The sequence below is a fragment of the Stigmatopora argus genome, chromosome 10, assembly GCF_051989625.1.
Source record: "Stigmatopora argus isolate UIUO_Sarg chromosome 10, RoL_Sarg_1.0, whole genome shotgun sequence".
In the NCBI taxonomy this organism is placed as follows: domain Eukaryota; kingdom Metazoa; phylum Chordata; class Actinopteri; order Syngnathiformes; family Syngnathidae; genus Stigmatopora; species Stigmatopora argus.
The window spans coordinates 10,645,937-10,669,367 of NC_135396.1; the positions used below are offsets into that span (position 1 = coordinate 10,645,937).

A 23,431-nucleotide genomic window follows, 5' to 3' on the forward strand; every position below is an offset into this window, starting at 1 on the left:
ATTTTGGGGCAAATTTTACAATTAGAGACGGTGGAAGAGAGAGGGAAAGAGAGAGACATCGAGAGAGGGGGGGAGAGAGCGAGAGAGAAAGAGAGAGAGAGAGAGAGAGAGAGAGAGAGAGAGAGAGAGAGAGAGAGAGAGAGAGAGAGAGAGAGAAAGAGAGAGAGAAAGAGAGAGAGAAAGAGAGAGAGAGATATTGAGAGACAGGCAGAGAGAGACAGACAGAGAGAAAGACAGATAGAGAGAGTGGGAGAAAGACTGAGAGAGAGAGAGAGAGAGAGAGAGAGAGAGAGAGAGAGAGAGAGTAAGAGAGAAAGAGACAGAGATGGGGAGTATATGTGTATGTCTAAAATGGTCCGCAGAGTGACGATGAGCAGACGAGTAGAGACAGTCAGGCGTGCTCGGCGCTCGTTTAAAGCCGCAGGATTTGGATTAGCCTGTGTTAGAGCCGATGAGCGAGTGAAGGAGGGAGGGATGAAGGACTGATTTTGATCTTCTACCGGATCGAGAGGAGAAGAAGGGGAGGTGCAAGGCACGGAGAATGGGCTATTTTGGACCCGGGCACTGAGCCTGCTTCCTGCCTGGTGTATTAGGTAGTCTTGGACGCAAACAAATCGCCTCCCGCGGCCAGCCAGCGTCAACACGAAGGCGACGACGACGACAGCCCCCTCCGCTCCCCGCCAGCAAAGCCCCCGTCGCCGCCATCCTGGTCGTCCCCGCTGGACATGAAAGTGCAGCAAGGCTGCAACTCGTCAGACATGGGCATCCCCGTCACCACAGAGGAAGAACTGCGCAGGAACAGCGTCATCACGCCTGAGGATGTGCTTGGTTTACAAAAGATCACCAAGAGTGAGTATCATTCTCTATTCGGACCCTGGACGTTTAAATGGCACCGTGAGGTGTGCGGTTAAATCCCCCCTGCTTCAGATTAGGGTTGCCCATGTGCCGTGTGTGTGTGTGTGTGTGTGTGTATGTGTGTGTGTGTGTGTGTGTGTCACTTTGTACTGCTTATCTTGCTACACGATGTATTTGCGTTCAACCTTCAGTCCTTCACGCAGGCACCATGGACAGCGACGCCAAAACTCTCAATTCACTTAAAAAACAAACGCATTCAATCCATAGGGAAGCATACTGTGCAGGTGTGCAATCTAATCGAATACGCTTTTAAAAAGAGTGTGTGACTTTGCTTTTCAAGTAGAAGAAACTAACCTGTTTATAAAATGTAACAGGTAGATAAAGATGTAATACACTGGTTGAAGAGAAGTAGGCTTGTGGTTGAAATAGAAATTGATCAATGACTTGGGGGAGAAAAAAGGTGAGTCTAATCTGCATATTTGGAAAACACAACATAAACCAGTCTTAAATGAGTCTGCGTTGGAGGCATGGAAAATCCATAAAGTTCACTGCCATACAATATTTACACACTAAATAGAGGCCATGAATGAAAACTCTTCATTTTTTATTTAAAAAAAAATGAAAAAAAACTAATGATATTAATTCAATGTTGTTTCCCATAAATTATTTTTATATCCTATTTATCTGACTTTCGGACGAGTGTACAACTGGTCACCAGCCAATTGTAGGGTACGAAGACAGGCAACCATCCACACTTACATTCACACCTAGAGATCATTTAAAGTCTTACGATGTCACAGGAAGGCCAGAATAAATCCGTGAACTTCCGAAATGTAGCATGTCAATCCAAAATTTGATTTTATTTATTTAATCCCAAAACAAAGCTAAATAATAGAACCATATTGAAAAACTGCATCAACTTGGTGTATCATACACTATACAACCACTACAATTATTATGCTACACATGATTTATGAGACATTGGACACTAATGTAAAATATTATCAGTATATTATTTTTACTTTTTTCAAGTTTCTGTACTTTGATGCTACCATGATACCTAATGTTATTGTTATTGTTTTTTTTGTAATATTTGAGTCAATTAGGCAGCATATGCCCTCCTGTGGCTGTTACAGTATTAATAATTTACTGTATTTAAAAAAAATAAAGTGTTATTCTTGAAATTAATATTTCAAAAAGTTGTTTCCACATTTCCAACATGACTGCAGCCATCAACTGGCCTTTGTTTTTTTGCTGCAAACCACATTAACTAATGTCCACCGGGAAAACAGACACAAGCCATTTAATGGTCTATTAACATTCAAATGTGCTTGGGCAAATTGCTGTTCTGTTATTTTATTGCCTTTATCATGTTCAAATTGAGTTATTTTATCCAGTGGAATATATATCAAAGTCTTAAAATTGGAAATAATCAATGCCCAGAAACACCATGGGATATTGCTTCGGTGGAGAAGCTATATCAAGGCTGCATTAATGAGATAAAACCTAAATCAGGCGCGATGGTGCGCTAATCTCCCCTCGCCATGTACCACATGTAATCTGGATTATTTTAAGAAGGCGGAAACACTATATTATGAACCAACATGCAACACAGCAGCTAATTAATGATCCCACACTCAAAATGAAATATCCTAATGCCCCAAATTTCTTCATACACGTAGATAAACCCAAATATAGGATAGAAGTAAAATGTCAATTCATCGCTTTCTACCTTGTACTGGTGAAAAATTATGTTTTACAAAACATTGGTTTGTTTGTTTGTCTGTATTTTCTAATCCCCAATTCTACCGGTATTTAGTTATGTAATTTTCACCATCTTTTGCGTTGGAGTGCGCTGCCTCCTTCACTTTTTTTTAACTCTACCAACCCCAACTGTTTTACAGCTGTGATGCTCTCCTACGTAATTATTATATGTGACATTAATGACATTTTGGGGGGGGGTGTTAAATGTATGTGTTTTTGTAAGGTACTCAGTCCGCAAGTTGCCAATAATTGTGGAATCCAATCTTGGAAGAGCTGTTCCTTTAAAATTGAGCGCTTTTACTTTGCTCAAGACGTAAGAGCACAATCCGGTCCTTTATTTTCTGCTAAAAAGAGACAGAAAAGTGCCTGATGTCAGTGAAGCAGAGATTCCCCAAACCAGCAGAGAGGCAAGCTTGTCTTTTAAGGACAACCCAGAGGCAGCCAGTTATTATGGTACGATTACCTGGACACAACACAGGCAGTCAAGCACACCTCCAGCACAAAAGCAACACTGAGAAAGGAAATATGGAACATCTGTCTTCTGACCTTACAACCCAGCAATAATTGGCGTGCAAAACGATTATGTCTGCTTTTGTTGTTTGTTTGATCATTTTTCCTCTCCTTTTAGGCTTTTCTTTTGTTGGTGTAGCTGTTAACTCTCATGACAATAGACATCATTCATTAGAGCTGTGATTTCCAGAAAATTAGTGGGGGATCAGTGTTCGGTGGTAGGGTGAATAGATGCTAGTTTTCAAGCTGTCGTATGACTTTTCTCGCAAATTCCATGTAAGTATTCAGTTGTCTGGACAGTGGTTTCATTAACTTGAAGCAGCATTGGAGTTATTGCTGTAGATGGTCCTTGTGGTTGTTCTTCCGGAACCTTTCTCTCCTTTGCACTAAAGTTCTTTCCATGCTTTATTGGTACTTCATAGGGACTTTATGCCTCACTTTTCCATCTCGATCTCTGGCCACATTTCTCTCTCACAGATTGTATAATTCTCTTCCACATTGACATTCTGTCTTTTTCCCCAGATTGCTCCCTCCTCAACTCTTGTTCTGTTTGACTGAATTGCCAGTTAATTTCCATCACACAGCAAACATTTCCAGGGGGAATATATCAAACTCTTCTCTTTCACATAAAAAATATCTGGCCTTTTACTAGACTATGATTCATCAACAGGATCAGGATAAAAATGATAGTTTAGGAAGTTTTTGGATTGGATTGGATAACTTTATTCATCTTGTATTCCGGAATTATAGCATTTTTTAAAGTTGTTTTGGGGTTTCTCCATATTTTGTGGTTAATTTCTTTCATCTGGAGTTCAGCAATGCTTCTTAGTGACATAATTTCTAATTCATCCAATACAAGATCTGTTTTTGGAAAACAATGATAGTGCTTTTTTCATTATCTATAACAGACATGGTCGATTATATTGTTTTTATTTTAACATAGCATGACTTAGAGCTTTAGGAACCTGTTTTTAAATATAACGTAATACATATTTACTGATTTCAGTGAGAGGAACTTTGAGAGATTTATTCGATGTATCTTTAGCAATATTTCTCAAAGTTTGGAACTGTGTCATCATTTGTGATGCTTGTTTTAGCAGAAACCTGACTGGTTAAACTGTCCGGATTGGTTAGTATGTCCACCTCACAGTTCTGAGATTGACTTTTTAAACCCAGGAGGGTAACGACTTTCCTGTGTGAGGTTTTCACCCTGTGCCTGCATGAGTTTTCTCTCGGTTTTAAGCAATACAAAAAATATAAATGAATGAATAATCTGACACGGATGGTTTTGAAGAAATGAGAATTGCCAATTTCCTCAGGGGATGACAACAATTGAGGAGCTCAGATTACTTTCTTGTGCACACATTTCATTACTCTGGCACGGAATGTTTACCCTTATATAGGATGGAATTGCACTCGTTGTGTGGTTCCAGAGTAATTTGTTTTACCAACGACAAAAGGAAGAAAAATCTCTGTAACCCAACTGAAGGGAGAAATGACTCATACACACTTATGCACTATATGGATTACTGTGATTGTGTGTTTGTATTATGAGCACAAAGACCCCTGCGTTTAGTAGAGGTTGCAAGTAGAGTGCAAGGGTGAGAAACATGTGTTGTGTAATTTCAATCCTCGTCTAAAAGTCTGTAATTCCATGATAATCTCTGGGATTAAAGTGCTATAAGTGGCAACTCACTTTGCTCTTTAGAAGTGTTGAAACCAGGTTGCAAGAGCAAATCAGTTTTTACTTTAAATGAAAAATATGTTTTACAATTGGAGATTAGAGAATCACAAATAGATGGGAGTTGTCTGTAGCGGAGGCAAAACACAACACAATATATTTGTTTATCTTGTGCATATTCAAAATAGAAATTGGACGTTGCTTTTGGTAAAACCTCTTACTCTTTAGTGATAAGAGTCAAAGGGGAAGGTCTGAGTTTCTTTTTTAACCCCCCCCCCCAAAAGTGAAACACTTCATTTGCATAGCACCTTTGTCTAACCCGGAATTGCCTTTGATTTGCTGCAGCACACCAATCAAGCAGAGCAGTCAGGTGGATGAGGGCAAAGAAGAAGCTAATTGAGCTGGCAATGCTATCACAAGGGTTGCTAGGTGACAATGCCAAAGGAAATCAAGTGCATCTTTTTTGGTGCGCATGTCCGTCTCTTTATCTTGAAGCAATTGTTTTACGTTGGAAGCAGCTAGATGTCTATTAACATCTTTGCACAGATATTCAGCAGTAATTTAAATACACAGCAAAATTAAGTATAAGTTGTACTTACTTTGCAAATAGTTTCATAAAGAAATTCTTACATTTAACTTTTATTTAACCTCTTCAGAAAATGAATGAATGGATAATGTGCATCAATACTGGATTTAAATACATTATCAATGCATATATTTCCTGGAGTTAGGCAAACTAAATAATTCACTCATACAACTGTGTTTGGCATTGATTATTTATAAGGATAATGTAACTATTCAGTGTTAAACCTTTCTAAGAAGAAATGCAAAGGATTCTGTATTCGGAGTTACTTTGGCCGGGGCATGCACTTTTTCTCTCTTCCCCAACGGGGGACTCGGTTACAAATGTAGCATGCCTTACCTGGAAATGTCTTTCCACATGACTCTTTTTGTTATTTGACAACTTCTCACTACAGGAAATCTCTCCGCACTGGTAATGAATGCAAATGATTCGGTCCAAGAAACATTGAATCCTCTGTTTTCCTTAGTTATTTTTCTCTTTTCACCTTGGGATCCATGGCCCATCACATAGTCACCGATTTGTTTACATGCTCGACCTGCCTAGCGTCCCGTCCTACGGATAGAAATGTCATAGGCCAGGGGTGTCATACTTGGGTTGGTTCGCGGGCCGCTTTAACGTCAACTTGATTTCACGTGGGCCGGACCATTTTAGATATAATATTTAGACATTTTTTTAAATAAATGGATTAAAGGAACTGGATTAAAAGCCCTGGATATTCAGTTTTTTATAGATCTAAAAAAATATTTATTTTAGCTTTTTTTATATATATTTTTGGATTTTACAAAATGATTTTTGGATTTTACAAAATGATTTTTGAACTAAAAACAGAAAAAGTTAATTAAAAAATTACTATTATTGATTTAAAAGGGGGAAAATCAGGAAATTTAATATACGTACAGCTGTACTCTTCATTTTAATTTGATCCTAAAACTGAAAGTTGGCACTCATGATTTACTTTCCCAGGCCACACAAAATAATGCGGCGGGCCAGATTTGGCCCCGGGCCGCCACTTTGACACGTGTGTCATAGGCTATGACGTGAATCTTTAGGACAGAAATGTTGAAATGTATTAATCATTCTACACATTATTACAGCATTGGAAATCATTAAGAATGTTTGTCCTCCTACAGAAACCATATTAAAACAAGAAATTAATTTCTCCCCCATTTTCAAACATTTTGGAAAAAGCTCCAAACGCTAAAAAGGAACCTGTGGTTGCCGACCCCTGGGATATATATTAAACAGTAAAAAAATAATTCTATATTGTATTACTCTAATAACCATTATGTTGTAATGAGACTACATATAGAGTAAACGTGTACATTTGTGATGACAATTATTGTCGCTGAGTTGTTACATATGGGGGAAAAAAGTGCAATTGACTTTTCCAATTATCTTTCTTCCAAAAAGATTTCATATCTGTTCGCTCTATGTGCTGCAGTCAACACAAACTGACTCTTATCATTCACTTCCTATATTCTGTTAATTTTCACGCTCCACAACCCACATCTCATTGTGTTATTGTAGCGTGATTGTGGAAAGGGCAGACACGTATCACTGCTCCAAATATCTGCGGGGCAGCACAGTAAGCTGTCATGGGCAAAAGCTGCTTGGCGTAGAGAGGCTGGTAACCCTCCATTTTTTTGGTAGTAATAACAATCTTACACAACAGAGGAGGTTATAGCAGCCTGTGATTGAAAGCCACAAAGAGAGCATCACAAAAGTAACGATTTTCCACAACATTTTGTTTTGTGTTTGTTTCTATGTTTGATTTTGCTACACATTGTGCAACATTTAATTGAGTCGATCACATGATTTTACCAATCGGATTATGAGTGTTTTGTTCTCTATAAGAGAACAAAACACTCATAAGAGCTGCCGGACGCAAATAACTTAGAAAGGTTACATATTTGGATAATTACAACACAACATTGTTTTTTTTTATTTGCATGTTTGTATATTGTTGTTCAATCATAAGATTCTTTAACTCACTTTTTATTTAGACCACATGTGTCAAAGTGGCGGCCCGGGGGCCAAATCTGGCCCGCCACATCATTTTGTGTGGCCCGGGAAAGTAAATCATGAGTGCCGACTTTCTGTTTTAGGATCAAATTAAAATGAAGAGTATAGATGTATATTATATTTCCTGATTTTCCCTCTTTGAAATCAATAATTGTAATTTTTTAATCAATTTTTTTTCTGTGTTTTTAGTTCAAATATATATATAAAAAAAGCTAAAATAAACATTGTTTTAGAGCTATTAAAAAAACTGTATATTCAGGGCTTTTAATCCAGTTCTTTTCATCCATTTATAAAAAAAATATCTAAATATTATATCTAAAATGGTCCGGCCCACATGAAATCGAGTTGACGTTAACGCGCCCCGCGAACCAACCCGAGTCTGACACCCCTGATTTAGACTATAGTATACTATAGTTACAAATCTATTTTTTTACTGTATAGTTGGCCATTGCATCACTGATATATTCAAAACTTGCAGCTTTTATTTAGTTTTATGTACAGTATCTATTATTTTAGGAGGATTTAAAAAAAAGAGAGAATTGGTATTGGCACAATTTATGGTCCGCAGGCTGCTAGTTTTCTATTTTTTATAAACTCGACATGATAGTATGGAATCGTGTAATCACATTGGAGATGAGTGACATTTGAAATTTTATGATGCAGATTAGCCCCTCAGTAATAGAAGGTAGGAAATGTAAATATGTTGCAACACAAAAATTTCCTTGCACGATTCTAGAGAAAAGCGAGAGAGACGGAGTATGGCTGACATTTACATGAATACATTCCTTCATCTTATCACCATGTAATGAGCGTCTGTACTTGTTACGAATTCCACTTTAAACGACGTCTTACAGCAATATTCTCTCCCTCTTATGCCCCTCCCCAAATTTGCAACGGAGGGCGTCTCATCAAAGCAGTCGCTCTAAACCCTCTTGCAGAGGTTTTAGAGGGCAACATTAAAAGAGATTGAGTTTTTCGTCCGAGACCAACTTAAGAGAGAATTTTCTACACCATGTGATGTTAAGCATTAGTGTAAAGAACCTCTAAGGTTATCTCAATGTGAAGATTCACAAACAATCAGTCATTCTTTAGTTAGTCTCTTCTCTGATGCAGCTTCGTTTACTATTTATTGACACTTGACGGCTGCCCATTTTTTATTGGCCTGCAGCAAATGAGGAAAATATCATTGAATATGGTCTGCACAAGAAGCTAAAATCCAGCCTATATTGCACTTCTCACCTTTTAATACTAGATGAAGCCGGTAACGTAAATAGCTGAGGGGTCAAAACCGGAATATTCGTTAAAACAAATGTGGAAAATGCTGCAGAGTTTTTTCAGTAGAGTAAATAAGTAAGTAAGTATATATATTTTGGAATATCCTTATACCCTACGGATGATTTTGGTGCTTGTAGCCCTTAACTCATTCACTTCCACTGATAGGTTTACACGTCGAATGCATTCCTACTTTATTGGGTCATCATGTCTAACTGCCATTGTCAGCGATAGACGTCCACTCCAATTTGATTGGGGGTCTGGCAGTGATTGACCGTTATTTAAGGCCAAGGTGTCAACTGTAGTGTCCTCTATTTTTTTTAAAGATCTATAAATACCTTCACGCAGGTGGCTAAAGCTTGTGTGGGCCATCTGGCCTTTATCCCTCACAAATACGACAAAGTGCGTTTGTGTGCGTTTCAGGTGAACACACAATGTTGCTTCCGCAGGTGTTCATCTTGTTTACATATTGTGTTTGGGGTGGATTTAATTCTATTTGAGAATGGTAACTTAAAATGTATCAAGGAACATGGGAAAGGAAAAAACAGACTTCCCAAGGTGTGTCCACTGCCACTGCTTAGTCCATGTGATGGTAAAACACAATAAGCCTCTTATTTCTAATCCTCCACCCATGTTGGCAAGGGAGCATTTCACACAAACACACACACTTCACTTCAGTGCTATGTCTGAATCAATCCAACCCTCAAAAACTATTTTATGGCTATAAAATATTTACTCTAGCTACAGCTGCGACACATATTTAAAAAAAGCATCAATAATAATCTCATACAATTGAAATATGATTTAGGAATATAGCCATATTTTACTCACCAAAAATTCTTTGTATTTGTACACAAAATCCATCCTCCTTTCTTTCCTCCTTCTTTTCTGTCGCCATCGAAGCTAATGCTGAAAGTCGAGCCTGTCCTGTCGTATTTCTGACATAACTTTTTATTCGATTTAGTACCTCCTTCAGCCATTGCGGGTTTACAAAACCACCATTAAATCAACACAACAATATATTTGCTTGTGCAGCTCGCTACAGATAGTTTGTTAGCTCTGGCTAGCCCACACTATCACTAGCCAATCATAGTTTGTGAAAGCGATGACGTATCCCTACACCTGTGAGAAGGCCATGGTGTCGTGAACTCGAAATCTGATTGGTTAAAGCAACAGTTTTATCGACGCCTATTTTATGCTGCAGGGCCTGCAGAACTGAATGTGATTGGTTAGATGCTTCAATATGAAAACAAACATCTGGAAGCAGTGCAACCAGGAGAAAAGTAATGAAAGGAACAAGACAGACAATTTGGAATTATTTAATAAGTATTCGTGGAGAAAACATAATTAACATCAGTCTGTGATTCAGATATTTTTTGAGGCCAGCAGAGAAGGCCTTGTAGGCCCTGACGGTCCCCCACTGATATTGTGTGGTTTCAATTCCACACAATATGTTTGAATATGCCTTTGTTTTTTCAAAATATGTTAAAACCAGAATGCTTCAAAACGTTCTCTAATTTAACACATGAAACATTGTTGTTTGTCATGTGGATTATTTTGAAATTTTTGATTTTAGGTTGCTATGGCAATGGGGAAAATACATATACTACATATTCACACTGATTTTTGTCCAACTGTGTACAAAAGTAGCAAACAAAGTTTAACAACGGGAATGTAACACATTATCGAAAGTTTCTATGAATGCAAACGGTGTTCTTCTCTCTTTTAGACTACCTTTGTTCACCAGAGGAAAACGTGCACATGATCGACTTCACCAGATTTAAGATTCGTGATATGGAAACAGGAACGGTCCTTTTTGAGATCACTAAACCACCTGCACCAGGTCAGATCAAAACTTTGACACAAATGGATCACTTATTGTCATAGTCACTTTAGCACAGGTCAATGATCATAATAATAGTTTTTCATGGTTCTTATTTACAATGATTTATGAAATAAGGAAGAAAACAGCTATTATTATGCAACACTTAAGGTCTACTAAAAAACCTGGAATCCTCTGCATCTTTTTGGGATGTGGGAGGAAACCGGAGTACCCGGAGAAAACCCACGCAAGCCCAAGGAGCACATGCAAACTCCACAAAGTGACGACTGAAATGGGATCGAACCCACGACCCCAGAACCGTGAGATGAATGAATGAATTGTTTTAACTTTTGTTCTTGCAGTCTAACAATCATGTATCTTATTCATAGCAGGAGGCAGAAAACAATGTGATCCCAACGCCGGCCGCTTTGTTCGCTACCAGTTCACCCCCGCCTTCCTACAATTGCGGCAGGTCGGAGCTACGTAAGTTTTTCTTGTGCTTGAGTGAGAAGCGAGGGCGAATTCAATGAGTGACAGACTAAAAACGTGTGCACGCTATTTGGTTGTTCTAGCAGAAGCGTCAAACCGGATGTAGTAGGACGTTGTGTGGGTGGAAAAGTGAGAACATAGACATTATTTATTTATGTATATATTTATTTATTTGTATTTATTTATATTTATTTATATTTATATATATTTACTTATATTTATTTATATTTATTTATATTTATTTATATTTGTTTATATTTATTTATATTTATTTATATTTATTTTTATTTATTTATTTTTATTTGTTTATTTATATATATTTATTTTTATTTGTTTATTTATATATATTTATTTTATATATATATTTATTATTTAGTTATTATATATTTATTTATTTATGTTTATTTATTTTTATTTATTTATATTTTTATTTTTTAATTTTTTTATTAACTTATTTATTACCTATTTATTTATGTCTAAAATGTATTTTCCTGTGTCTGTATTCTCACCCTCTTGCTACTGTGACAATGAAATTTCCCGAATACGGGATGAATAAAGTTATCTAATTTAATCTAATCTAATATAAAAATATCAATGCTTCGAAATCATCTTGGTCAATTGTTAATGGACAACTTTATTTTAATATACATATGTGCATATGTACTGACACGGATGGATTTTGCAACAGCAGCTTGACTATTATACAAAACTACAAGCAAAAACGTGATGGCTTTGAGTGACAATTTGAGCAGGGTGGTCCTCTCGTGTGCGCAGGGTGGAGTTCACAGTGGGAGACACGCCCATCAACAACTTCCGGATGATTGAGAGACATTACTTCCGCGAGCAGCTACTCAAGAGCTTTGACTTTGAGTTTGGCTTCTGCATGCCCAGCAGCAAGAACACATGCGAGCATATCTACGAGTTCCCAGCACTGTCAGAAGATATTAGTAAGTGCATGTGCACATTAAAATCACATTTTGGTGTGGAAAAAGTTGGGGGAGTAACCTATTTCTATAATTCACAAAGGGAAAAAAAGGCAAATAGATTGAAATGAATTCAAATATTGCTTCGACACAATAATTGGGCATCTGTACATCACAAACTTTCTGGTTGGTTTCCATTTCTTGTGAATTTTTGCTGTTGGCCTCGGGTTAATTCCCATCCCTTATGAATCACAGGGTTTCATTGAGCCAAAAGTGGAATGCTAGATATTGACATGGATTTTTATATTATTAGTATTTTACTTATAGCATGCATTTGTGCAATGCAAGATTGTAGCTGGGAAAAAAAGAAAAGCAGAACATTACAAGTGAAACATTTTAGTCTTCCAAATACTACTAGTACTGCACTTTTGGCTTTTCCCGTGAGGGGTCGTCACAACAAATCAACTTATCGCTCACTATATCCATCTTCTCCATCTTGACCATTAACCCTGTTCCTCCTCCTATCAATACAGAAACCATGGAACCATGGAAGTCAGCCTTTTCTGACCTTATCTCCAAAACATCCCTCTTATTGTCTCATTTCTAATCCTAGCCAACATGGTCATTACTAAAGGGAACCCCCCAGCTTCTTCATCTCCGCTACATCTAGCTTCACCTCCTGTCTTTAAACATTGTCCTTCTACGTGACCGGATGATTCGCCGAAAGACGTTTCGCTGACGGACGTTTCGCCGATGGACGTTTCGCCGACGGACGTTTGACAGATGGACAGGTCGTCGAATGGACGTTTCGCCGAACGTTCATTCGGCCGAACGAATTGATTTCATTCGACGACCTGTCCGTCTGTCAAACGTCCGTCGGCAAAACGTCCATCGGTGAAACGTCCGTCGGCGAAACGTCTTTCGGCAAATCATCCGAGTACCGTCCTTCTACTAATTAACAAAATTGTGTCTCTGGTGTTGTGTTCTCTTCTAGTGCGTGAGATGATCCTGCATCCATATGAGACACAATCTGACAGCTTTTACTTTGTTGACAACAAGTTGGTGATGCACAACAAGGCAGACTATTCCTACAGCGGGGGTCCATAGAGCCGGCATTTACTCCCCCTCCTCTAGACATTATCCACTCAACCGTTTCCACTTCAGGACTCGAAATAGAAAAACCCACAGATGTCTCATTTCAGTTAGCTCCTTGTGTAGTAATGTATGATAGATCTGAAAATACAACTTCAGGATTGTCATTTTGTCTTACAATGTACACCAGTGAGCATTATGGCGGTGGGTGTGTGGGTGTGTGCGTGGCCAGCACATGCGTCGAGTACATGATAGATTTTTCAGTTCAGTTTATTAGATGGACATTGGTTCATATCCATTGTGCGTATTTTGATAAATAGCCAGTAATAGATAGAGATCACATTTCACTTTTGTCTTTGTGTGGTCTCATATTTATATAGTTCATACAAAACTGATGAATTCTACTTCTGATTTCACACGTGTCACATGATTCAGTCCGAACTTGATCAGATCAGAATGGCAGACAAACTTGATGTTTGCAATGTGCGCGTGGATCATTTTCGTTTGTTTTCAGGTCCATAGCACTTTTGTGTTTAGAGTATTTTTCGAAGGAGTAGCCATTTTGAAGTGACAGAAAGTATACATAGGGATTTTGATATTCAGTATATACACTAGTATGGAAGACTGTATACATTTGAATTAAGACAATGAGTGTTGTATGAATTTTATGTCCAATTTTGAAAAGTGAAATTACATCAATGCAATAAATATGGACTTTTTTTCCGAACAGCCGTGCCTTTTTTATTGTGTGTCACATGTTTGTCTTCCATGTCTGTGGAACCTACACCATGTATTCTTATTACCATGACCCATTTAAATTCATTTTCAGTCACAAATAGTGTAGGTCATTATGACCAGATTGAAATTGGGGTTCATATTTCAAATGCACTACAAACTATGAATGTTTCATATTTTTTTAAAAAGCCTTGTCAAAATAGCCCTGTGACCCTTGCTAGGATAAGCAGAACAGAAATGTGCACTTTTGTAATTTATTACACTTTGCTCAAACTGTCATTTTTCATATATGTATTTAAATTGTGTGGTTGGAAGACTTCAATGACTTGTTATCATTGGATAACAATGTTGTGAAAACAAAGATCTAAGAGGTGACAAAAGTTAGGAATACAATGTTTTAAGGCCTTTATGGGTGACAAATCAAAAGAAAAAAACGCTTGCTACCATGATGCTCGTTCATTTCGCAGCCATTTAAATCTCATTATACTTGTACAATGACATTAAAAGCATTCAATTCAAATTCAATTCATTTTTCAAGGAAGTGTAGCCGATCAATTTGTTGACCGTTATGTAGCCTACTCGCACAAAGCATGTAGTGCAACTTACAGAAATGTTGTTTCGCTTAACGTGTGTGTTTTCAATGTCCATTTCACAGCGAACCACCGCAAGCGACTATTGAGTTTTCACTGCCAGGCAGTCTGGCATCCATACAGCTGGAATAGTCATAGGCTGACTGCAGGCCAGAGGGGATGTACGTGGGAGTGAGGACTGTTTGCAGATGTAATGCCGGGCTGTCCTCTTGCAACACCTCCCATAGGTTGCCTTGAAATAGGTGTGGGAGGGAGGGAAAAAAAGCTGTCTTTAAAAGTGGTCGTTTTGATTTTAACCTCGTCAGTTTTGCCCATAAGCTGCAAATCCATATTTGGACAATTGTAAAACTCATTTTTTATTCAAAACAGTCTACAGCTTTATTTGAGCTGCAAAATGTGGTTGTATGTGAGGCAGCACTGGGCGAAGTATGGTGAATAATTAAATTTAAATATTAGCTAGCGTAAAAAAAAAATGAATGACATTAATTAGATTTTATATTTATATTTCATCATGGTTGAAAATGAAACATAAGGATGTTATATTTTACCATGGCATTACCATACACACCATACATGACAAACAATTTGCTTTACCACGTGAATGTTTTGAAAAACAAATGTGAGAAAAAAAATTAGGGTTGGATTAGTAACCCCTTAAAAATTAATTAGCTGTATTATGATTTGATTTTTGCAAAGCCTAGGTTTTTTTTTAAATATCATAAATGAATTCACAATTGAAAGAAATTGCATTTGGAAATTGTGTATCACTAATTGTTTTAAATATTTATTTAAAAGAAAATTGCATTTAATGTTTTCTCATGGCTACTTGCACAAGACATCACCATTATAATAATGGAGAAAACCATAAATAAAAGTCTAGAAGTAAGCGAAATAGCATAGCTGTTGGCAGATATTTTTAAATGCTATTACCGTTTTAGCCAATCAAATGTGAGTGAGTATCTTTGATTATCCGCCTACTAGTCATACTTTGGCTACCATCTGTAGTATTTGCGGGAATGTAAAAACCAGTGGTTTCAAACATATGGCCTCATGCGAACGGTACTCGGATGTTTGGTCGCCGGACATTTGGTCGCCGGACGTTTGGTCGCCCGGACGTTTGGCGACATGACAGAGAGTTTACTGTTGAAACAAGCTCTCAAAATTATATTCATGAGAGAGAGAGTTTAATATCTAAATATCTACTGTTGAAACCAGCTCTCAAAATTATATTCACCCGGGCGACCAAACGTCCGGCGACCAAACGTCCGGGTGACCAAACGTCCGGGCGACCAAACGTCCGGCGACCAAACGTCCGGCGACCAAACGTCCGGCGACCAAACGTCCGGTCACGCATGCGAACATTTTTTATACATTAAAGTGTGGAAACTATGCAATAAAAAGAGATATATCTAGAAGTGACCCACCTTTCAAAGGGAGATCATTCAGGCTGGGGTTGAGTCCATCCACATTATAAAGATCTTCCTCCAGTTGCTGGTTCCATAGACCCCCCCTAAGGTCATCCCGGTGGGTGACGTTGTAGGCCGGTGGCAAATTCCCAGTCGCGATGTAGTCTCTGCCTTCATAGCAAAGGTCAGTTGTGTGCTGTTGATCACTTGCTGTGTACAGGGCCAACGAGTCACTGAGGTGGCTGTTATTGGGGGAGACCAAACTGGACTGCTGCGAGGGTGGGAGAGCGGAGGAATACTGCGGAGGTCGACCATCTCCGCCGTGTGTTTGCCTGGTAGGGGTCGACGTGGTCTCATAAATGCCGACAAAACTGCTCGACAATGCTGTTGACCGGATCTTTCTCGGCTTGTGTCCAAAGAGATGATCCAAGTCTTCTGTGGGAAATAAACGGGTTGATGGTTTCCGTTCATAATGTTGGAGTTTTTCATGATCCTACCAGGTCTGGCCATGCTCCTGCGAACACTGGCGGGGTCCTTGAAGCGCCACTTGTGCAGCTCCTCCTGTAATTTCTCCACCCTGGCAGGATTGAGAGCCCACAGGCAACCCTTCCGGGAGGAGTTTGTATGTTTGCCTTCCAATTTCTCAAAGCTCTTGCTCAAGGAAAGATTGTGTCGGACAGAGTTTTTCCATCCATCGGGGGCTGTCTAGAAAATATGAGCGGGTGGGGAGAAAATAAGGAAGTTTCATGATACTAGTAGTACAAAGTACCTGCTAAATGCTCATATTTTCCATGAAATTATGTTTTGTTTGGCGACTAGGAATAATGTTTCTGGCCGTGACCCGCTTTGAACCTCAGTGTCTTTTGGTACGTCACTACTTTACATAAAATGCACAAGTATATATTCTGTCTTTCTCTATGAGGAAAAAATGTTTTTTCCTGTTCTGTGACAATGCTGATTGTACTAAAAGGTTAACTTCAATAGCAAGAAGAGCTAAATATTTCTGCACTGTGATGTTGTCTGGCCCTGCAGCAAATTTTTGTGTCGTCCTTGGAACACTGCCAAATGGGCCATCTGCATACATTTAACTTTAAGATAGTTGAGCTCAGTCACCTGCAGAAATAATCTATTAATGCTATGATTGGAATATTTTATGTGAATGCACAAGACTCTAAAGAACAGCCTCCGTATTAAAGGTTGTGAAAGCAAACTGGATGAATTTAAAATGGCCTCCGCATACATTTAAACACAGTCACGCCCAAAAGCTCATGTGTCATTCATTGAAATGATCCTCTTTATAATAAATGTCATCAAGAACACAAAGACAAAGCTAATCTTAAAATGATAACTTACTGGAAAAGGCGGATCCTGAAAAGACAACAAGCTAATGAAATATTGAGGATTGACTGTGTCATTGTGAGTTATAAAAGTTACACACACAAAAAACTAATTATCAACAACAAACACAAAGGAGAATTTACTATCCATTGTCTCCTAACAATCCATTTATTCTTTTCCGATTGCATTTGTTCTCGTTCTGATTGTGAGATAAGATTTGATTTGGAATTCCCCCTTTGACATTTTAATTACAGCTAAGGTAGCACTAACAGGCGTACAGGAGAAACTCCATCTGCAAATATTTTTATTGAAATTAAAAACAACATTGCATAGTCTTTGTGTAGGCCTAAGTACCGTACCTTAAAATAGGGGAAGTTTTCAGTCATGAAGCTGTAGATCTCACTAACAGGCAGACTTCCAGTTTGGCTGTTTTTCAGAGCCATGAAGATGAGAATGCTGCAATGACCAAAAGAATGCGGAATTGTATCGCTAAACCGCAATTCTAAAAAAGTTACAATTATGGCCATGGGTTTCCTTTTAGGAAGAAATTGTGTGGTATACTAGGGCGGGTTCGAGGTTTCGATCCCAGGTGGGTCCCCAGTGTGTGGAGTTTGCATGTTCTCCTCAGGTCTGCATGGGTTTTCTCCGGGTAATCCAGTTTCTGCCCAAATCCCCAAATCCACACTCTAAATTGCCCCTAGTGAATGGCTGTCTACTTGTGCCCTGCTATTGGGTGGTTATAAATTCAAAGTGTCCCCCCACTTGATGCTGTAGTCGGCTGGGATAGACTCCAGCACCCTTCACGACCCTTGTGAGGATAAGCGGTTCATAAAATGAATGACAGAATAATTTGTGAATGAAAGAGTTGTCAAATGGAAGGCAAATAGAATGTTTACATTTGGTAGTAGTGAATTGTCACCTGTATGAGTAAATAGGCTTGGGGAAGAGTGGCTGCAAGTTGTTCTCCTGATGATTTTGGGACAACAGATGCCTGTCACTCACATATGGCCATGTCGTATCCTGTGGAGAAGATATGCCTAGAGTCAATATTAACCCATTATATCATTTGCTCAGATTTACTTGCAACACTTCCACTGCCTTTGTTTCCAGTATCAATAATTGCATTGGGTTTACCTCTTGCCTCGGGCTGGCTGACGTATAGGGTGGATGGTATTGAGAATAGGAGTTCTCAGAACAATGAGGCGTCTCAGCTGGCCCAACTGGTAAGGCAGGGTAGGTACACTGGAGGTATCAGGAAAACAACAATGTAACATTGGAATAATCTCGAGGTGCATTTTAGCTCATCAGTTGACTCTTGACCAACTACTTTCTGACACTGAACTGTGTTTTACTTCAGAATGACTTGAGACTTGGGACTTTGAATGTAAAATGCGTGCATAAAGTCATTAGGTTTTGGGAATAGGTACATAAAAATCTGGTCACCTGAACATTGGCGCCTGATCCAAGCGTGAGACAGCGCACACGAGTGCTGTCCACCTCCTGAGAGCCGTTAAAAGGAGATGGGCCACGCTGAAGACAAACTGCATTTGTCACCGCACCCTCACTGAACTGTCGCAGGTACGGGTGGAAGCGAGGCACGTCCACTGGGCCTTGATGTCCTGTCCCGTCCGTGCTGTGCCTCCTGCTCACAGCCGTGTGGAGTGGGGTGAACAGGTGTCGCGCTTGTTGGGCTTCAATTGTCTGTGGGGTAACATGCTACTTTACACTGGGGAACATAATTGATTTTGATTTAGGTCAACAGTGGCGGAATCCGGAAGATGATTTCAGGTTTTTGTATAAACATCAAATTCTCTTGAAAGAAAGGAAAAATACTCTGATTATTGTGTTTGTTTTACAAAAAAATCAAAATCTTACTGTATTTTCTGGACTATAAGTCTCACCTTTTGTATAGTTTGGCTGGCAACTAATACACAAGTGCCACTTATATATTTTTTTTCTCACTAACCACCAAAAGCCTGTTATGTTGACTTTTAAACAGTTATGTTAACAAATGCAACAAATTTTACCTGTTGTTTCCTATTTTAAGATATGTATTTTTCTAATAAAAAAAAAGGATTTTTTTCCCTATCAAAAATGCAACTTATACTCCAGTGTGACTTCTATTTATATAGTCAGGGGTGGCTTAATAAAAAAAAATACGGTACTGAAATTTCCTTCATCTGGAGATTACGAATCAGGCGTTTGTTGGCGGAAGAGTGGATTTTGGGCAGAGGAAGAGAGTAATACCTTAAGATTTCAAGAGCATGTTTGTACAGGTACACTATCTCCCTCAAGTACAATGAAATATGACACAGACATCACTGCAATGTTTGTTTGACACTATGTTTTACTATGATTAAACCTACTGTAATTTGCAAGTAGAAACAACTAATAAGTAGATACTTAGCTAAATATTATTAATATTATTATCAATATTGGAACAGGCATGCCAGTTTTAGGTTATAATTGGCATAAAATCAAGCTGAACAACTTTTTTCCCCAAAAAAATTGTTCCCCAATGTTGTATTTTTGTTTGAAATTTCTCTCCTTGACCATTCATTACCTGCATTTTTTCCACTTGGGGGCAGGATATACCAAGTGCCTTGTGTGATGGGTATGGGTTTCCACGGGTTTCTAAGGGGTCTAAATCATCTTTGCAGATTGGAGCGTCTGACATTCTGTACCAATCCGTGCTCCTGTAGAAGAGTAAAAAATAATTATTTAAAAAAAAAACACAAATAAGATGCACTCATAAAAGCCATCCAATAAGTAAATTATACAAAAGTCCCCTTCAATTTGCTTGAACTGATATAAATGCTTATATTTAAGATAAATGCTGATTGCTATGAACAGGTTAATACGAGGTAAAAGTTGTCCAGTTGTGTTATCTGAAATCCAAGAGCGACTGGAGACACGTGGCCAGTCAAGGCAACCTTATCTGTTTTACATAAAGCAAGCCCATTTAAACTGCCAAAACGCCAAGGCTTTTTGGTCATGCAATGCCAAATATCACTGAGGCGTACACGTGAAAACAGAGAGGAACATCAAACCAAGTGCAAAAGGATAAAGGTGGAAGTAGAAAGAGTGCAATTTCTTCGAAGCAATGGACACGCTGTCAACAAGGTGCAAGTATTTGTACTTAAGCATCAAAGTTCAAATTACATTGTAAAAAGCCTGGATTGAATACGGAAGGGATGCATTTTTAATCGGAAATGTATTATATAATGCATTATTCATCATTATTTTACAGCATATATTATGATCCTTCCATAAATTGGCAAGTTGTTTAAGACAAAATTACCAAATCAATCTAATGGGTATAACATTTTCGAGTGTTGGATCACCACCGAGCCCTGCGGTTGGCTGGCCACCAATTCAGGGTGTTCCCTGCCTGGTGCCTTACGTCAACTGGGATAGTCTCCAGCACCCCTTGCAACCCGTGTGAAGATAAGGGGTACAGAAAATGAATATTCATATAACACTACATTGGCTGATTCACCTGAAAGTCCCTCAAATTATTAAACATATTTTACAAAAAGGTAGCGTTCGGAAAGTTATTTCCCAGCACAAAATAAAATAAGAGAAAAAAACATTTTAAAAGCAAATTATAAAATAAATAATAAATGAAATGATCAAAATTTAGTAAATGTTGAGTTGAGCATGTTCACCCGGAATCAATTATTTTTTTTATTGGGATCAGATTTGTTTTGGGTGGAGTTTGAATTGGCTAAAATGATTTTTGGAAACAAGTGGATAGCAGCTGTGTCTCATTGTGCTTGCAGAGATATGCTTAACATTCCCAAAAAGCACTTTAGGTGTTAAATACAAAATTTTCCTTAAGTATGTATTGTATGCCAGAGTGAATATTACTTAGCTTGTCCAATGTGGAGTCAGTATTCAAAACAATTTGACACTCAATTTACACTGTTAATTTCAATTATATATATATATATATATATATATATATATATATATATATATATATATATATATATATATATATATATATATATATATATATATATATATATATATATATATATATATATATATATATATATATATATATATATATATATATATATAACATGGAAAATCACTTTGCCGTCATTTTAAATTTACTCCACACATATTTTCTAAGCGATTAACATGAACAGACATCAAATTTATTGGAATTTGGAGCGCTGACAGTAAAAAAAAAATCAGTGCCACCCCTCTGTCTAAATGGACTGGATGTCTATTGCTGTCAATGGGAGCCAAAATGTGTGAAAGATATTCATACTGCTGAATGTGAAAATTTCAGAAGAAAATGAAAGACTCACCCTCCCTCAATTTTAAGTCAGCAACAACGTCGTCTTTGTTTTCTTTTACTTGCAATTCCGCTTACACTTGCTTGTGTTTCTTTCTGAGAAGTGCTCATCAGTGTGGAAATAGTTGAAATGCGTATTCAGGCTGTTGATAGGCCAGTTTTGGACGAATTATCATCGTGTGTCAAGTGTGAGCGCCAGTGATCGAGTACATGGCACTTTTCCAACTACATAAAGCCTGGAAGGAGATTGAAAATAAAGCAAGAAGGCAACCTGCTGCAACAGGTTTTGATGGATGTATTAGTGCACTCACTGGCAGCCTTCTCTTCCTCCTTCCCTCATCGTGTGACTAAAGACATGAGATACACTCACCATAAGATCACACACATTGCAGCCTTTTGCAACTCGTATTGTAACGAAACAAATTCAGAGAAATCAGCCAGTTTGTTGGCTTTCATTGGCTTGACTTACATATGTACAATAGAATGTTGAACAAAAGCCATGCAAAATAAATTATCACTTCATAAGAGAAATTTCTCATCTTTGACTGCTAGGTGAAGGAGTTGTTAAATGCAAGGATTTAGAAAGGGCGGCTTGCAACAGGTGAATGCGTGGCATTGTACTTTTGACATTCCACACATCTGTTATACAAGAAGTAAATTGCTGTACAATTAATGGTAGAATGTAACGCAATGCCAAATATGCTGATGGAGATTACTGCTTTTGTTGATGCTAAGTATATATATATATATATATATATATATATATATATATATATATATATATATATATATATATATATATATATATATATATATATAATTGGCATATTTTGGGCATGTACATGTCAAGTTACAGGACATTTAGGTAGTTTTGATTGTTACCCTGTAAAAGTAACACAATTATGCTTGACTGTGAGGGTCTATTGCTTGAAACCATGTTAAAGAATGATCATGTTTCAGGGACAATGACAGTGATTGACGGCTAAATTGTCATCATTCACTGCCAGTCCCACCCAGTCAAATGGGATTGGTCATCTATCACTATCTTTGGCAACCAATGAGTTTAAGTTATAATCTTAGAAGTGTTGTAAGGTTAGGGTATGATTTGCAAGAAACTATAAAGACATGGTTAATTACTGTCAGAACCCTCACTTAACACTGTTTATCAATGTTTTTCTCAACTTTTTCCTATTTCATTCATATCTGAATGACATTTCCGGATTTAAAGTGTCTGGAAAGGCGCTTCGAAATAAAATGTACCAAAATTTACCACTCAACTAGATAAAATCAAATAATTAAGAGCCAGTAACACAGTTCAATGCCACTCTGATGATAATATAAATTATATTATAAATGAAGTACTCTGTCAGAACAAGCCTGGTGTTCTCTTGTATTGGATGTCATTCAATCGCGCAGGTGTTGTGGCCGGTGGGTTTCCGCTTGATTCGAGGGCATGAATGAGCATGTTTTGTCATCCATTCACCTCTTTATTTGCATGAGATTCCACGATTTGGAACCCAGAGGACAGAAGACCGAGCAAATAAATCCCATATTTTATGTCATAAAGAACATTCATGACAGTATTTCGAAACCATGCACAGACCCCAGGGCTGCAGAAATACTTGCTTTTTTAGCTCAGGGAGCACTTCAATTAATTTAGCATTTACATTCCTGTCCCCAAGGGATTCAGTGTGTGTACATCGTGATGGAAACACACAGCTAGAATATTACACACAGGGAAAAGAGGCTCAAATAATAAGTCAAGTGAACTCAATTGTCAAGTTGTCTTACCTGTCACAATGCACGTCCATGGCCACTGGACTGATGTCTAACGATATCTGTCTGTGTTCACCCGCAGAAATATGAGCTCCTACATAGACAAAATCGCCATTTTAAACAGCCCATTTGGTTGACAGATGGCCTCCTGCCAAAGAGCCTAATGAAATGATTCCAATCAATTTTCCATAGCCGGATTCCCTTTCAATCAGGACTTCTGTTATGACTATTTTGAAGGGATTTGCCTTCTGTCCCAGTCCGAGA

At 38.0% G+C, this 23,431-nt stretch overlaps 2 protein-coding genes across 6 annotated transcripts; one reads left to right on the forward strand and one right to left on the reverse strand.

The window, feature by feature from the left end:
• The first annotated feature begins 330 nt into the window (after positions 1-330).
• unc119a1 (unc-119 lipid binding chaperone a1) lies at positions 331-13,740 on the forward strand. Of its 2 annotated transcripts, none has more exons than XM_077610897.1 (5): positions 331-849; positions 10,417-10,530; positions 10,899-10,992; positions 11,773-11,945; positions 12,916-13,740. In XM_077610897.1, exons 1-5 carry the CDS (start codon positions 726-728, stop codon positions 13,026-13,028), a joined length of 618 nt encoding a protein of 205 aa, XP_077467023.1. In that variant the 5' UTR covers positions 331-725; the 3' UTR covers positions 13,029-13,740. The 2 variants fall into 2 exon arrangements, with proteins under 2 accessions (XP_077467023.1, XP_077467024.1); XM_077610898.1 differs by having other exon boundaries at positions 334-849; positions 10,902-10,992.
• foxn1 (forkhead box N1) lies at positions 13,266-22,084 on the reverse strand. Of its 4 annotated transcripts, XM_077610893.1 has the most exons (10): positions 21,703-21,721; positions 21,405-21,627; positions 19,646-19,778; positions 18,526-18,783; positions 18,217-18,324; positions 18,002-18,102; positions 17,442-17,538; positions 16,242-16,449; positions 15,763-16,179; positions 13,266-14,570 (listed from the first exon to the last, which is right to left on the reverse strand). In XM_077610893.1, the coding sequence occupies exons 3-10, from the start codon at positions 19,757-19,759 to the stop codon at positions 14,398-14,400; spliced, it is 1,476 nt and encodes a 491-aa protein (XP_077467019.1). In that variant the 5' UTR covers positions 19,760-19,778; positions 21,405-21,627; positions 21,703-21,721; the 3' UTR covers positions 13,266-14,397. The 4 variants fall into 4 exon arrangements, with proteins under 4 accessions (XP_077467019.1, XP_077467021.1, XP_077467018.1 ...); XM_077610895.1 differs by having other exon boundaries at positions 15,763-16,176; positions 21,405-22,084; XM_077610892.1 differs by having other exon boundaries at positions 21,405-22,084.
• Positions 22,085-23,431: the final 1,347 nt, after the last annotated feature.

What these genes read in the sequence shown, in the direction of transcription:
- unc119a1 (XM_077610897.1), top strand. Translation starts at nt 726, where the DNA reads ATGAAAGTGCAGCAAGGCTGCAACTCGTCAGACATGGGCATCCCCGTC. An exon ending in TTTACAAAAGATCACCAAGA is followed by an intron (nt 850 to 10,416) that starts GTGAGTATCATT and finishes TCTCTCTTTTAG; the next exon opens with ACTACCTTTGTTCACCAGAG. An exon ending in CACTAAACCACCTGCACCAG is followed by an intron (nt 10,531 to 10,898) that starts GTCAGATCAAAA and finishes TCTTATTCATAG; the next exon opens with CAGGAGGCAGAAAACAATGT.
- foxn1 (XM_077610892.1), bottom strand. Translation starts at nt 19,759, where the DNA reads ATGTCAGACGCTCCAATCTGCAAAGATGATTTAGACCCCTTAGAAACC. An exon ending in GATCAGGCGCCAATGTTCAG is followed by an intron (nt 18,325 to 18,525) that starts GTGACCAGATTT and finishes TGATACCTCCAG; the next exon opens with TGTACCTACCCTGCCTTACC. An exon ending in CAGCCAGCCCGAGGCAAGAG is followed by an intron (nt 18,103 to 18,216) that starts GTAAACCCAATG and finishes TCTTCTCCACAG; the next exon opens with GATACGACATGGCCATATGT.